Source organism: Lucilia sericata, unplaced genomic scaffold (genome assembly GCF_015586225.1).
Source record: "Lucilia sericata isolate MDLA Ls3-8-SP2 unplaced genomic scaffold, ASM1558622v1 Contig000093F_arrow, whole genome shotgun sequence".
Classification (NCBI taxonomy): Eukaryota; Metazoa; Arthropoda; class Insecta; order Diptera; family Calliphoridae; genus Lucilia; species Lucilia sericata.
In genome coordinates this window covers 581,691-598,639 of record NW_023994125.1, presented here as the reverse complement: position 1 = coordinate 598,639, position 16,949 = coordinate 581,691, and the positions used below count along the sequence as shown (strand labels likewise).

Below are 16,949 nucleotides of genomic sequence, written 5' to 3'. Positions count from 1 at the left end.
TGTAATTAATTACAATTATTTGTAATTATAATTGAAGTTTTGCAAATTACAATTACTTGTAATTGTAATTGATTTTATGCCAATTACAATTACTTGTAATTGTAAATGAAGAATTTCCAATTACAATTACGTGTAATTGTGAATTTTGTTGCTTATAATTACAAATAATTGTAATTGGTTATTGGTCAATTACACATAACAAGTAATTGTAATTGGAAAAACTTATATTACAATTACAACTTGGTTATTGTTCAATTACACATTACAAGTAATTGTAATTGACTTTGTAATTAATTACTTTGTGTAATCATTACCCCCCCTGCCTGATAGTCGGGCATACTTATAATGCTGTAGGACCATATTATACCCTACACAAGAGTGTATGTTAAAAATGTGGATTAAGTAATAAAGCATTTTAACTTAATTCGATTTAGGAAGACATTAAAGTTATTAGTGTAGAATTTCATCTTGATACTAGTGTTTAACTTTCATCTTCAAGTAATTTTCTGAAGGCGACTTTGTATGAAGGCTAGGGTCATACGATCATTACTAAGGCCCTATCATTACGAAAATCGGCAGTATCATTTAAACTTATATACAACTAAAATTTACCGATTTTTATAGATTTTCTAAATATGGGTTATATGGAGGCAAGGGCAAATATGGGTCTATCCTTTTAAATTTTGGAAGAGGTATTTACGTCTATAATAAAGTTATTTATGCAGAATTTCATAGTGATATTAGTGTTAATATGTAAATTTAGACCTTTAAGTCATTTTCTGAAGGGGACTTTGTGTGGCGGCTAGGGTGAAATGAGACCAGATCATTATGAAAATTGGCAATATTATTCAGTAGGCTTTATCCTTGTCAAAAGAAGAGTATGTGCCAAATTTCACCAAATTATATTGAAAACTCTGAAGGTTTACATGGACACACAGACGGACAGAAAGACAGATAGACAGACAGACAGACAGACAGACGGACAGACAGACAGACAGACAGACGGACAGACAGACGGACAGACAGACGGACAGACGGACAGACAGACGGACAGACAGACAGACAGACAGACAGACAGACATAGCTAAATTGACTGTGTGCTTCTGAGTAAAGAATAATTTTTAATGTGGTTTACACTATCTTTGATATTAAAATATTTTTTAAAAAATCAGATTTATCTACACAATTTTATTTAGAACATTATCTTCTCAAGACATTTGGTTTTTAGGATAGTGTCTTTTTAAGTGAGGAATAGAATTTGTTCGTAGCTATATATAAGTGATTTATAAATATAATAATATTTTACTTACATTTTCAATAACATTAGAGTTGTTGTATGACACATTTAGAAGATCACCACACCTCAAGATTTCTGAAAATATAGTAAAAGAGTATAAGCATTAGAGAGATAATAACAGTCATTATAAGACGATTTTAATGGTAAAAGTTATGTCTGGTCGTCCACATGTACATATAACCTGTTTTTGAAATTGTCTAAACTATTGATCTGAAAGAAGTTTGATTCTTGGAGGGTTGAAGTTAAATTTATAGAAGAAATTATTAAATTATTATTATTATTTCTACAGATTTCAAAAAAAAAAAAAATAATTGAAAACAATTTACAATCAAATGTTATAGATGACCCCAGGGAGTCTTAAGAATAATTAAATCATTGGATTGGTATAAGCATTTTCAAAATAAATGGCAACATTGCTCAACGACATACAATCAATAAAACAAGACGTGCCCGTTTTAAAACAAGTGCTAAAGGCAAGTAAGCCAGCCAGCCACACATGCGCTTTAATATGATGAAAAAACACTAAAAAAAAACCAACCCAAAAACTGACTGACAGACAAAACGACAAACACACACACACACTCCAACAAACATATATACAAAAATTAACCGGCTTAAAATAAACTTTTTGAGTTATTTTTTTACCATTTTTTATTATTTATTCCATATAAGACATAATCTTAAAAATCCAACACAACTCAAATTGAAAGTGAATTTTATATGGAAAAGAGCAAGAGCATGGAAATACCAGCTGATACTCCCTCTAAAGCAGAGCCAAAGAGAGAAACTTAACACAAAAGGAGAATTTTCAAAATTTTTAACTCAAAAACTCACTACTGGAAACTCAAGGTAGTTTTGATATTTTTTTTATACAAGTTTATTTTTATAAAACAAATTAAGATTTGTTGTTGTTTGGTATATAATTTTTTAATATTATTTCATGATTTTCACCTTCTTGCAATTTCTTCAAGTGGAACCACAAACAGTTGACGGTTTTTATTACGACGTTCAAGACGTGATTTGCGCTTAAAACTCTCAGCCCTGAAAGAAAGACTGATTTTTTTTATATTTTATAAGAGTGTTCGGATCCAATAAGGAAATTCAACTTTTTTTCTATTTGTAAAAAAGAAAAACTGTTGGATTTTTCTTTTTTCGTTAAAGAAATTAAAAAAAAATAAAAACAAAATAAACTTTAATTTGGATTATAAAACCATAATAAGAAAAAATATAAATAGTCATTATGTCAGTTAGTATAAAAATATTTACCATACTTTTAGTGGTGGGGTCAATAGCAACTGGTAAGTTTTGGAAATTATTGTATAAAAATAAAATTAAAGATTTAAGAAAATTTTTTTACAAAGTGTTAGAAAATCAATAAATTGTTTAATATTGTTGTTGAAAAAAAATTTCCGCATTTTATGGAGTTTTTATAAGTAAATAAAAAATTGTTGTTGTTTTTTTTTTTCATATATAGAGTTGGGATTGTGTACACGTTGCAATAACTTTGAAAATATTTTGTAATTTGTATTTTTTAATATTTCCTTTTATTTATTATTTGTTTAAAAAAAAAAGTGCAGCAACTTTTTTACCAACAATATTGAGCGAATATGTAGAAGTAGTTTTAAATAGAATAATAAAAATTTATTAATAACATTCTCTTAATAGTTTGTGTAATATTAATAAACATTCTAAAATTTGTTTAGAAACTTGTTGGATTTGATGGATTTTGTAATAGATTTGTTAAGCGTTAGTTTGTATGGTACAGTGGTATGAATAGTTAAAGTACAGTGTAAAAAATACAGTATTTGTAAAAAAAAAATATTGGGAAATTTTAAAGTCTTAGTGCAAGACAGTACTACAATGGTCAAAATTGTACACTTTCAGGAGTAAAAGAGTAAATGACTAGAGAAATATTTCATCCATTGATTACTGTTAAAGTAGATCTGGAAATTGGTTGACTGGAGTCATGTACTTAGCATGCTCGCTTATAAATTAGTACTTAAATAAGTCATTACAAATAGTTAAAAACAAATTTTCTACACAATATATATAAACCAGGGTATCGTATTCCTTAGTCCACTGTCCTATTCGTATTCACAATACCACTGCCAATTTATTTTATTTAAATATAAAACAGTTTCTAAAATGACAAAACTCAATATAAGTACTTACGTATATACTTACATATAATGTAAGTAATTATTAGAGTACTTAAGTGTAATGCAGACGGTATTTAGTAGTTATTGCAAAGTAAGTTATTTTGACATTACAAGTAATTCAAATCAAGCGCAATAATGGTCTAGGTGTATTTCTTCGGATCCCTCGAACTAACTAACTAAAGAACACCAATCTCTACAATAAATTTCTTGATTCAAGCACTTGATCGCAGCAATTTACATTATATTCTGATCTTACTTATACCTAGTTATGAGTAAAAATTAATTATCTTACGAACCAATATATTCAATTTCACCTAATGTCCAATAAAACCCCAAGGTAAAAAGGCCTTTCACTCATTACAAAAACTTTTCCCTATTAAGACGTTGTCCTGTCAATATGACGGCCCTCTTTCATATAAACTATTAGAATAGTACCAAGATCTGTTCACAAAGAACCAGTTTTGTAACTAGTAAGTTTCAGTTAAGTCCCCTTTAACACAATAACTAGTTCCTATATACATATGAACTATTCGATAAAACACCGTCCACCTGACCACAAAGAACTAGTTATGTAACTAGCTACATACATAATATGTAAAAATTTCTTATAAGCAAATATTAACATATTGTCAAACTTTTCTTTAAGTGTTATCTTCAGAAATGTCAATAAAGCAGACGATTTAAAATGTTCAACGAAATTCAACTATACAGAGGCTTGTCTTTCATTAAAAAAAAGCTTTAGGGTTTAACAAACAAATTGCTATATGTGTCACCACACCTGTATTTTTAAAGTTGTTGATGCTGCTGTTGTTGTTATTTTAATATTGTTGGTTGCAAATCATAATACAAAAATTATAAAAAAAAAACTCACAAATACAAAAAATTATTCACGAAAAAAAAGTAGTGTGTTGCAGTTGAGTTGTGTGGTCTGGTGTGACTAGTTTTTTTTTTCTACCGATTACTAATTTCTTTCTATTACTCCCTACTTCTCGCTCTCCACAAACGCACACACATAAAAGTACTCATATGTATGTCTAAAATGAGCGAGGGAATGAATGAATCTGATGGCTTATAAATAATTTGCATCCCATATTATTTGTCGGCTATGTTAGCTGGTTGTACACAATTTTTTTTTGTCTTCATTTTCTTGCCACTCCAAATACCAATTCATACTACCACAATCAGAGGCATACTGCAGCATCGTCAGCTTCCAAAATAGAGGAACAAAAAGTAATGAAAAAACGTATCGTGTGCCTTTATGTCTGTCATGCATTGAGTAATAATGCATTCACACATTAATATTTATATGAATGTGAGTACGGCTATATGAGTGAGTATGTGTGTATGTCAGTGTGTGATTATACTCTTTTTTTATTGACTTTTGCTCTTATCATTAGTGTATCAGTTTCTATTTTATTTTACATCCATTTTTTTTTTTTCTTTCAATTTGTCAGTCTATCTAACGGACGGGCAAATGTCAATATTCTCTGGAGGTCATATTGGTTCTCTCATTGCTTATAAATCATCTTGTTAAATTAAGATTCTGAATTCATATTGACAACAAAGAATCGCTTACTGGTCCTCTCATGAAAAGTTTAATTCTCTTTGAACTCGAGTTTGTCGTCCATGATTATTTCTCTGAAAACTGGTCATGTATTTGACAAACATTGAACTTTGAAAGTCCTCTACGTCTGCCATAATATAGATATAAAATGGCCCAGAAACCCGTTCACTTGGTAAACCCTTTAATGTCTCTCTGTATGTCATTTACAGTATGCAGATTACATTCTTAAATATATTTTCAGTTTATGTTCAAAAAGAATGTGTGAAAATGAGTATGAATATGGTTTGATAATGTAAAGTTTGGTACTTTTTTCGGAGAGCGGCCAATTATGATATTTTTTTAACAAAACACAAAGAAAATTTTAAACAGCATAGATTACTTAAGCTTCAACTAAGTAGTAAAAGAATTTACAATTAAGTAAAAGGTTCATAAGTAAATTTGTGGTGCTTTAGTACCACATTTGGTACTTATTTTTACCCCTTTTTTTTTTTCTTTTATACTTAGTCTCCTACGAACTTAAACTTGAGTCAGAAAAACTAGTTCAAGGTAAAGTTTGCTTTGGAAAAAGGAAAATAAACACAGTACTGGTTACATGATTGGTTCAAAGTGGTCTAGGGAATCTATAATTGACTATTCTCTTAATCGGGACTTTGGGTTGCATCAGATCCTTTTAACATATGAACTGTTGAAAGTAAAACCGGTCCTTAACCACTTAGAACTAGTCAAGTAACAAAGTTCCGTGTCACTAATCTTCGCCATAGAAACTCTGCAATTGAAATATATCCCGCAGAGTGCATTTAAATTTGAAGTACTATTTATCTTAAAAAAAGGTACTATTTTCCTTAGCCTTTATATTACCTCCCTGACTCGTAATAGTTTTCATAATATACATGTCAAGTGTGTCATTGGAAGTTCATATTCATATTCGTTTATGAAGTGGCAGCTCATTTGTTTTATGTGAAATATATATAAAATTTTTTCTATATTTTATTTTTGTTCATCTTTATTATTTTTATACTTTTAGCTCTTCTGTAAATTCATAATATTTTAATATCTTTTGACATTTTGCCGGGAATTTTTTTGACATTAAACATTTTTTAATGTCTCAATATGGCATGAGTATATGTGAATAAATACGTGTTAGTGAGAAACTGCATATAGTCTTGCATTTAACGAGCGAGGAGTTTTTTTTTTTGTATTTTATAATTAAGTTATTAATAGAGAAGTATTTAAATTAAAAGATATTACTCAATTTTGAAAAAAATAATAAAAAATTAATAGATTACTAAAAGTGTTAAAAACTTAAAAAAGAGATTTAAAAACCTGACAGTTTATTTCTTAATCAAAAAATTTTCCACTTCAATACCAAAAGAAAGTTTGTTATCAATTCTTTTTCACAACCAGTCAATATTACATCTCTCAAAATGATGCAATATATGTAAAATGTTAAAACTTACATTACAACTACAAGTAACATTTACAAATTTAGTTTATGTTGAAAGAAAAATCAACAGCAGACATTTCATTCACATCACCTTTAAATAATTGTGTCACTAAACATTTTGCCGGAGGGGGTAGTAGCAAAACTAAATAAATGCGGATATTGGTAAATAACAAAAAGAAACTATAGAAAAAAGTCACTTGAACAGCAACATTATTGGCATTATCATCACTACTCACCGTCATAGTGATTATTATGACAAATAGTAATTATGAAAATATGGCACACCCGTCCGTCCATCATACCGCCAAACCAAAAAAAATCCTTTACAAGAAACAAGTTTATTTCGCTACATAAAACAGTTTGAGTCAATGTGAGGTTTAACTTTCTGGTTGTTGGTAAACAACAAGTTTTCTCAGTTAGATTTACATTAAAATAACATTTTGTTAAATTTTCATATAATTTTTTTTTATATTATAGGTTTCAAAATTTTCATTCGAGACTTCTATTTTCATGATTTGTTCAGTAAAACAAAGTCAAGCAAGTTCCCTCCCTTCTTAACAAAAATTTTAACTTATTTCCCAATAACTAAGTGATAACAAATATTTATATAAACCGGTTGCTTTAACAGCTCAAAATAAATAAGTTATGTTAATAAATATAATTAAAATCATAAAACTTGTCTCAAATGATCGCATCAATATTTACAAGCAAAATTTTTAGCAAATATCAACAGCAGTAACAGCTCACAGCATGACCTCCATGACAATTAATTTTAAGGCATTTCATTGACAAAAAAATTTTTAATATTATTTAAACATATATTATGTAAATTTGATTAAAAACAATAAGAAGAAAAAAAGCAGTAACAATTTGTAATCATCAAAATTAAAAAAAAAAAAATTTCGAGAAAAAAAAAATATAATTAACATCACATGCGAGGGCAAATCAATAAGTTGCTACGTGAAGTTTATGATTTCACATCTCCAATTAAAAAGTTATCGAAATGCATAACTTAAGGTCAAATTACAATTGTAATGAAATATTCAGAATAATATATATTTAGAGTTTCTTTTTATAGAAAATTTTCAATAAATTTTCTTTACATAGAAAATTTTCGACAAATTCCCTTTTTATAGAAAACTTTCAAAAAATTTAAAAATGTTCGCAAATTTTCTTTCTATAGGAAATTTTCGCCAAATTTTCTTTGCATAGAAAATTCTTGATAAATTTTCTTTTTATAGAAATTTTCGATTTTTTATAGAAATTTTTGATACATTTTTCTTTTTATAGAAAAGTTTGATACATTTTTCTTTTTATAGAAAATTTTTGATAAATTTTCTATTTATAGAAAATTTTCGATAAATTTTCTATTTATAGAAAATTTTCGATTAATTTTCTATTTATATAAACGTTCGATTAATTTTCTATTTATAGAAAATTTTCGATACATTTTCTCTTTATAGAAAATTTTCGATACATTTTCTCTTTATAGAAAATTTTCGATAAATTTTCTCTTTATAGAAAATTTTCGATAAATTTTCTCTTTATAGAAAATTTTCGATAAAATTTCTCTTTATAGAAAATTTTCAATAAATATTCTCTTTATAGAAAATTTTCAATAAATATTCTCTTTATAGAAAATTTTCAATAAATTTTCTCTTTATAGAAAATTTTCAATAAATTTTCTCTTTATAGAACATTTGCAATAAATTTTCTCTTTATAGAACATTTTTAATAAATTTTCTCTTTATAGAACATTTTCAATAAATTTTCTCTTTATAGAAAATTTTCAATAAATTTTCTCTTTATAAAAAATTTTCGATAAATTTTCTCTTTATAGAAAATTTTCGATAAATTTTCTCTTTATAGAAAATTTTTCGATAAATTTTCTTTTTATAGAAAATTTTTCGATTAATTTTCTTTTTATAGAAAATTTTTCGATTAATTTTCTTTTTATAGAAAATTTTTCGATTAATTTTCTTTTTATAGAAAAATTTCGATTAATTTTCTTTTTATAAAAAAATTTCGATTAATTTTATTTTTATAGAAAAATTTCGATAAATATTCCTTTTAGAGAAAAATTTCGATGAATATTTATTTAAAAAAAATTTTTTGATAAGCTTCCTCTTCAAAGAAACATTTCGATAAGTTTTATCTTTAAAGAAACATTTCGTTAAAATTTCTTTTTAAAGAAACACTTTGATAAGTTTTCTCGTTAAAATTTCTTTTTAAAGAAACACTTTGATAAACTTTGAAGAAAAATTTCTTTAAAGTTTCCTTTTAAAGAAAATTTTGATAAATCGAAAGAAACATTTCTATATATTTTATCTTTAAAGAAACATTTAGATAAATTTTGTCTTAAAAGAATCATTTCGATGAGTTTTCTATTTAAAGAATAATTTCGTTGAATTTTCGGTTTAAAAAAAATTTCGATAAATTTTCTTTTTAAAGAAAAAAGTCGTTAAATTTTTTCTTAATGAAAAATTTCGATAAATTATCTCCTTGAGGAATAATTTCGATAAATTTTTTCTTTAAGAAACCATATCGATAAATTTTCTCTTTCAAGAAAAATTTCGATAAATTTTGTCTTTAGGGAAAAATTAAAAAAATTCACAAATTTTCTCCTTAAAAAATGTCAATAAATTATAATTTTAAATAAAAATTTTGTCAAAATTTCTCTTTAAAAATATTTCAAAAAATTTTAATAAATTTTTTTTAATGTTCAGTTTCGATCAATTTTTCACGATTTCAAAAATCGATTGATATATAAATTCTTTATTTATGGAAAAATTCAGGTAAAACCTGTATTTATGGACGAATATCCATATTTTTTTTTTTTTTCAAAAATTTTAATCAAACTAACAACAAAGTTGTTAAATATTTTCATGACTCTAATTTTATGCAATTCTAGCTAAAAAAAATAATTGATTTAATCAAAATTTTTCTCATTAAACTTTTTCAATTTAAAAATATTTTAATAAACCTGCTGAAAACATTTTCTAAAAAGACTTATTAACATAACCTCGTTCAACCGAAAAAAATGGTTGATTAAAATTTTAAATTAAAAAGCAAAACAGAAAAAACCAGACATCCAGCTTTAAAAAAAGCACAACTTCATGGTCAATGTCTGAAACTGACAACTAAAGAAATTTTTTGCAAAAAAAAACTGGACAAAAACACATCATGTGGTTTAACAGAAAAAAAACAAAATCCCCCCAAAAAATTGACAGCATGGCTTAAAAATAAAATATTATTTTAAAATGAATATTTTTATAAACTTTTATGCAATCGTCAAGTAAATAATAAATTCCACAAACTAACATGTGAAGCGTAAGTGTTTATAGTGACTGCACTTTTATTTCATGGATTTGTTTCTGGACAATTTTCCCCCCTTTCTAGCAAAAGTTAACGAGTTATTTGGTTAAACAAATACAACAACAACTGGTTAATATTTATATGATTTTTTTTTTCATTTATATATTTAAATATTTGTCTAAGTTGTTTGTTGCTTAAATTACTTTCTTTGTTAGGGATTTGTGGATGCTGCTTTGCTGCTGTAGCTATGCATTTTGTTTTGGCTCGTGTATTTGTAGCACTTTTGCTGTTATCAAAAATGATGATGTTTATGTAGATGTTTTTAAAAATTCCACTTTTATTTTCATTTCTTTTATTACGTTACATTATTATTTATATACATATGTATGTATTATCAAATGGTTATGTAAAAATATTTAATATTACAAAATATTTTGAAAAAAGGGCAAAACTTGTAAAGTATGGAATTAATAAATGAAACGACATTGATACATACATAATAATTTATAAATTATGTTACCAAAATTTAAGCTCTTAAATATATTATAGTCTTAATATATTTAAGAGTACCTTTTTCAAATTAAAAGTGCTAGAGTACTTTTGACCATTTTTATCTACTGGCTACCATATGGATCAGTTTTTTAATTGTTTCTGGAGCACTGAATAATTTAATCTAGTCTATAGCCCAGACTATAGTCTATTCTATAGTCCAGACTTTAGTCTATTCTATGGTCTAGACTATAGTCTATTCTATAGTCCAGACTATAGTCTATTCTATAGTCCAGACTATAGTCTATTCTATAGTCCAGACTATAGTCTATTCTATAGTCCAGACTATAGTCTATTCTATAGTCCAGAGTATAGTCTATTCTATAGTCCAGACTATAGTCTATTCTATAGTCCAGACTATAGTCTATTCTATAGTCCAGACTATAGTCTATTCTATAGTCCAGACTATAGTCTATTCTATAGTCCAGACTATAGTCTATTTTATAGTCCAGACTATAGTCTATTCTATAGTCCAGACTATAGTCTATTCTATAGTCCAGACTATAGTCTATTCTATAGTCCAGACTATAGTTCATTCTATAGTCTATTCTATAGTCCAGACTATAGTCCATTCTATAGTCTATTCTATAGTCCAGACTATAGTCTATTCTATAGTCCAGACTATAGTCTATTCTATAGTCCAGACTATAGTCTATTCTATAGTCTAGACTATAGTCCAGACTACAGTCTATTCTATAGTCCAGACTATAGTCTATTCTATAGTCCAGACTATAGTCTATTCTATAGTCCAGACTATAGTCTATTCTATAGTCCAGACTATAGTCTATTCCATTGTTCAGACTATAGTCTATTCTATAGTCCAGACTATAGTCTATTCTATAGTCCAGACTATAGTCCATTCTATAGTCCAGACTATAGTCTATTCTATAGTCCAGACTATAGTCTATTCTATAGTCCAGACTATAGTCTATTCTGTAGCCCAGATTATAGTATATTCTATAGTCCAGACTATAGTATATTCTAAAGTCCAGACTGTAGTCTATTCTATAGTCCAGACTACAGTCTATTCTATAGTCCAGACTATAGTCTATTCTAAAGTCCAGACTATAGTCTATTCTATAGTCTATTCTATAGTCCAGACTATAGTCTATTCTATAGTCCAGACTATAGTCTATTCTATAGTCCAGACTATAGTCTATTCTATAGTCCAGACTATAGTCCATTCTATAGTCCAGACTATAGTCTATTCTATAGTCCAGACTATAGTCTATTCTATAGTCCAGACTATAGTTTAGACTATGGTCCAGCTATAGTCCAGACTATAGTCTATTCTATAGTCCAGACTATAGTCTATTCTATAGTCCAGACTATAGTCTATTCTATAGTCCAGACTATAGTCTATTATATAGTCCAGACTATAGTCTATTCTATAGTCCAGACTATAGTCTATTCTATAGTCCAGAATATAGTCTATTCTATAGTCCAGGCTATAGTCTATTCTATAGTCCAGACTATAGTCTATTCTATAGTCCAGACTATAATCTATACTATAGTCTCTTCTATAGTCTCTTCTATAGTCTATTCTATAGTCCAGACTGTAGTCTATTTTATAGTCAAGACTATAGTCAAACTATTATGTAGTCTAGTCTGTGCCATAGATTAGACTTAAGTCTGGATTGCAGATAGTCCAGACAATAGTTTAATAAGTAGTCTAGACTATAGTCTAGTCTAAACTTTAGCCTATTATCTGTATTTTTTGATGCCAAAAAAGTAGTAAAAAAGTACTGAATTGTCCACCCCGTAACTGTACAACAAAATTTATTAAATCTATCAAATTCAATTAAACAATTAATTGATTATTTTTATTTACACACAGATACACATATTCCTTGCAAATAAATATTATTTAAATAAAAATACAATAACTATTATATTATTTAAATATTTAATTTGAATTTGTTTGTGTATGCATAACATGCATACAAACAAAGATTATTTATAAATGTAAAAAAAAAATCTATTTATTTTAATAAATATCAATATTGTTATAAATAAATGAACATAATACACAAACATACACGTACAAAACATTTTAAATTAATGAATTATAAATTTTGATTAAATATTAAAAATATATGAATATAAAATTCTGCAGTAGTTTTTTCTGCTTTGTGATAAAGTTTTTTTTTTTTGTGTAATGTTCAAGTTTAAAATGGAAAAGGTTAAAAAATTTATATAATATTTTTGTATATTTTTTTACTATAAACATTTATATTAATTTCAATATGATAGATATGTATTAAGGCAACAACATATTGTAAAAAATTAAAAAAAAAATTATTTATGGATAGATATCCATATAAATAATGAAATATTTTTAATCATAGTTTGTTTTTTTACAAAACAGCATTAAAATGTTACGCAGTTTTTTACGAAAGAAAACTATACTAAATAAATAACATTTCAGGACAAAATATATATTAATATCCTGTTTTTTTTTTTTTTGAAATTAATAAATGAAAGGGTTGCAGGGACTTTAAACTATAGGGGTGATATTTTGTTGAATTTTAACTCAATTTGTTACGACTTAAAAAATTATTTTGGGGAAAACATGAAAACATTTAGATTGTATTGTTTGGTGTAATTAGTAAGAGAGCTTTAGGTAAACTGTGGGCCTGTTAGTAATATACAATTGTATGAAAATTGTAGTTTCAAACCAGGGATATGCACAGAGCTCTATTTAAATAATCTATTTTCTGAAAAATATTACAAAAATTCTCTCTTTTATTTAAATTTGTCATAAATTTTCATTTTACGCAAAATTTTTGATAAATTTTCTTTTTAAAACGAAATTTTTGATAAATTCTCTTTTTATACATAATTTTTGATAAATTCTCTTTTTATAGAGAATTTTCGATAAATTTTCTTTTTATATAGAATTTTCAATAAATTCTTTTTTTATAGACTTCGATAAATTTTCTTTTTATAGAGAATTTTCGATAAATTCTTTTTTTTTATAGATTTCGATAAATTCTCTTTTTATAGAGAATTTTCGATAATTCTCTTTTTATAGAAAATTTTCGGTAATTGTCTTTTTATATATAATTTTCCGTAAATTCTCTTTATATAGAGAATTCTTGATATATTCTCTTTTTATAGAGAATTCTCGACAAATTTTTTTATAGAAAATTTTCGATAAATTCGTTTTTTATAGAGAATTCTCGATAAATTCTCTTTTTATAGAGAATTCTCGATAAATTCTCTTTTTATAGAGAATTCTCGATAAATTTTTTTATAGAGAATTTTCGATAAATTCGCTTTTTATAGAGAATTTTCGATAAATTCTATTTTTATGGAGAATTTTCGATAAATTCTCTTTTTATAGAGAATTTTCGATAAATTCTCTTTTTATAGAGAATTTTCGATAAATTCTCTTTTTATAGAAAATTCTCGATAAATTCTCTTTATATAGAGAATTTTCGATAAATTCTCTTTATATAGAGAATTTTCGATAAATTTACTTTTTATAGAGAATTTTCGATAAATTCTCTTTTTATAGAGAATTTTCGATAAATTCTCTTTTTATAGAAAAATTTCGATAAATGCTCTTTTTATAGAGAATTTTCGATAAATTCTCTTTTTATAGAGAATTTTCGATAAATTCTCTTTTTATAGAGAATTTTCGATAAATTCTCTTTTTATAGAGAATTTTCGATAAATTCTCTTTTTATAGAGAATTTTCGATAAATTCTCTTTTTATAGAGAATTTTCGATAAATTCTCTTTTTATAGAGAATTTTCGATAAATTCTCTTTTTATGGAGAATTTTCGATAAATTATATTTTTATAGAGAATTTTCGATAAATTAACTTCTTATAGAAAATTTTCGATAAATTCGCTTTTTATAGAGAATTTTCGATAAATTCTATTTTTATGGAGAATTTTCGATAAATTCTCTTTTTATAGAGAATTTTCGATAAATTCTCTTTTTATAGAGAATTTTCGATAAATTCTCTTTTTATAGAGAATTTTCGATAAATTCTCTTTTTATGGAGAATTTTCGATAAATTCTCTTTTTATGGAGAATTTTCGATAAATTCTCTTTTTATGGAGAATTTTCGATAAATTATATTTTTATAGAGAATTTTCGATAAATTAACTTCTTATAGAAAATTTTCGATAAATTCGCTTTATATAGAAAATATTCGACAAATTCTCGTTTTATAAAAAATATTCGATAAATTTCCCTTTTCTAGAAAATTTTCGATAAGTTTTCTTTTTCTGAAAAATTTTCGATAAATTTTATTTTTTTTATTAAAGAGCTCTTGTTCGACACCAGTTTTAAACATAATATTTAATAAAAAAATTTGACATGTAATTTTGAAACGTGATGAGCTTGAAACCGCTATTTTTGAATGGTTTTAAAAACAACACAAATGCTTAATACCCTTCCCTCCTTGCAAAGTCGTATAAAAACAATATTAAAATTGATTTTATGAAACGTACCAGGAATATTTATGTGTGATAAAATAATAAAATCTGAAAATAATTCTTTATATTTCGATTTACAAACCCTTGTAAATTTGTTTATGCATATGTTGTTGTGGTTATTTTTATAAATTTTATAATATACTCTCTCTCACTCAATTCAATACTTTTACACAAAATAAAATTGTACATTGATACTTTATTTACACTTTGTCCACGATCTGCTGCATTTTTTTTAAACATATATTTTTAAACACGTACAAATATATATTTTTTACAATAAATGTTGTTTGTGTTGTTGTTATTATTGTTATTGTATTTATTTATTGTTATATGTATGTATGTAGTTGTTTACCATTCACAGTTAATTTTTATAGAAAATTCTCGATAAATTCTCTTTATATAGAGAATTTTCGATAAATTCTCTTTATATAGAGAATTTTCGATAAATTTACTTTTTATAGAGAATTTTCGATAAATTCTCTTTTTATAGAGAATTTTCGATAAATTCTCTTTTTATAGAAAAATTTCGATAAATGCTCTTTTTATAGAGAATTTTCGATAAATTCTCTTTTATAGAGAATTTTCGATAAATTCTCTTTTTATAGAGAATTTTCGATAAATTCTCTTTTTATAGAGAATTTTCGATAAATTCTCTTTTTATAGAGAATTTTCGATAAATTCTCTTTTTATAGAGAATTTTCGATAAATTCTCTTTTTATAGAGAATTTTCGATAAATTCTCTTTTTATGGAGAATTTTCGATAAATTATATTTTTATAGAGAATTTTCGATAAATTAACTTCTTATAGAAAATTTTCGATAAATTCGCTTTTTATAGAGAATTTTCGATAAATTCTATTTTTATGGAGAATTTTCGATAAATTCTCTTTTTATAGAGAATTTTCGATAAATTCTCTTTTTATAGAGAATTTTCGATAAATTCTCTTTTTATAGAGAATTTTCGATAAATTCTCTTTTTATGGAGAATTTTCGATAAATTCTCTTTTTATGGAGAATTTTCGATAAATTCTCTTTTTATGGAGAATTTTCGATAAATTATATTTTTATAGAGAATTTTCGATAAATTAACTTCTTATAGAAAATTTTCGATAAATTCGCTTTATATAGAAAATATTCGACAAATTCTCGTTTTATAAAAAATATTCGATAAATTTCCCTTTTCTAGAAAATTTTCGATAAGTTTTCTTTTTCTGAAAAATTTTCGATAAATTTTATTTTTTTTATTAAAGAGCTCTTGTTCGACACCAGTTTTAAACATAATATTTAATAAAAAAATTTGACATGTAATTTTGAAACGTGATGAGCTTGAAACCGCTATTTTTGAATGGTTTTAAAAACAACACAAATGCTTAATACCCTTCCCTCCTTGCAAAGTCGTATAAAAACAATATTAAAATTGATTTTATGAAACGTACCAGGAATATTTATGTGTGATAAAATAATAAAATCTGAAAATAATTCTTTATATTTCGATTTACAAACCCTTGTAAATTTGTTTATGCATATGTTGTTGTGGTTATTTTTATAAATTTTATAATATACTCTCTCTCACTCAATTCAATACTTTTACACAAAATAAAATTGTACATTGATACTTTATTTACACTTTGTCCACGATCTGCTGCATTTTTTTTAAACATATATTTTTAAACACGTACAAATATATATTTTTTACAATAAATGTTGTTTGTGTTGTTGTTATTATTGTTATTGTATTTATTTATTGTTATATGTATGTATGTAGTTGTTTACCATTCACAGTTAATTTTGGAAAAAATGGTTTATCGAAGAAAAAAACATACAAATGTGAAAAACAGGAATATTGTATAAAAAATTAATACAACCTATATTTGATACAAAATAAAACAAAAACAAAATCACAAAAAATAATATGTTGTGGTAAAGTGTAAAGTGATATACAGGTCGTAATTTTTTCTTCAACACTTTAACAGTGAAAACTAGAAAAAAGGGACTTGTTGGCTAAAAGGGAGTTTTAAATAAAATAATGGAAAAGTTTATATTTTTGTAAATTTTTCGTAAATAATAGCAAAACTTCCATCACTAAGTAAGAGGTTTACCATTACTTGCTCTTAGGGGACAAATGCTTACCAAATAAGGACAATTATAAGTAGTGAAATAGTATTAAAAGC

General features: G+C 25.4%; 1 protein-coding gene across 1 annotated transcript in view; it reads left to right on the top strand.

Annotated features, from left to right (window-relative positions):
• The first annotated feature begins 2,256 nt into the window (after nucleotides 1–2,256).
• The window catches only part of LOC119599851 (chitin deacetylase 1), an 81,475-nt gene continuing 66,782 nt past the window's right edge, over nucleotides 2,257–16,949 (top strand). The window contains exon 1 of the mRNA XM_037949761.1: nucleotides 2,257–2,595. Within this exon, the coding sequence (XP_037805689.1) occupies nucleotides 2,538–2,595 (58 nt within the window). The 5' untranslated portion in view covers nucleotides 2,257–2,537. The remainder of the gene's footprint in view (nucleotides 2,596–16,949) is intronic.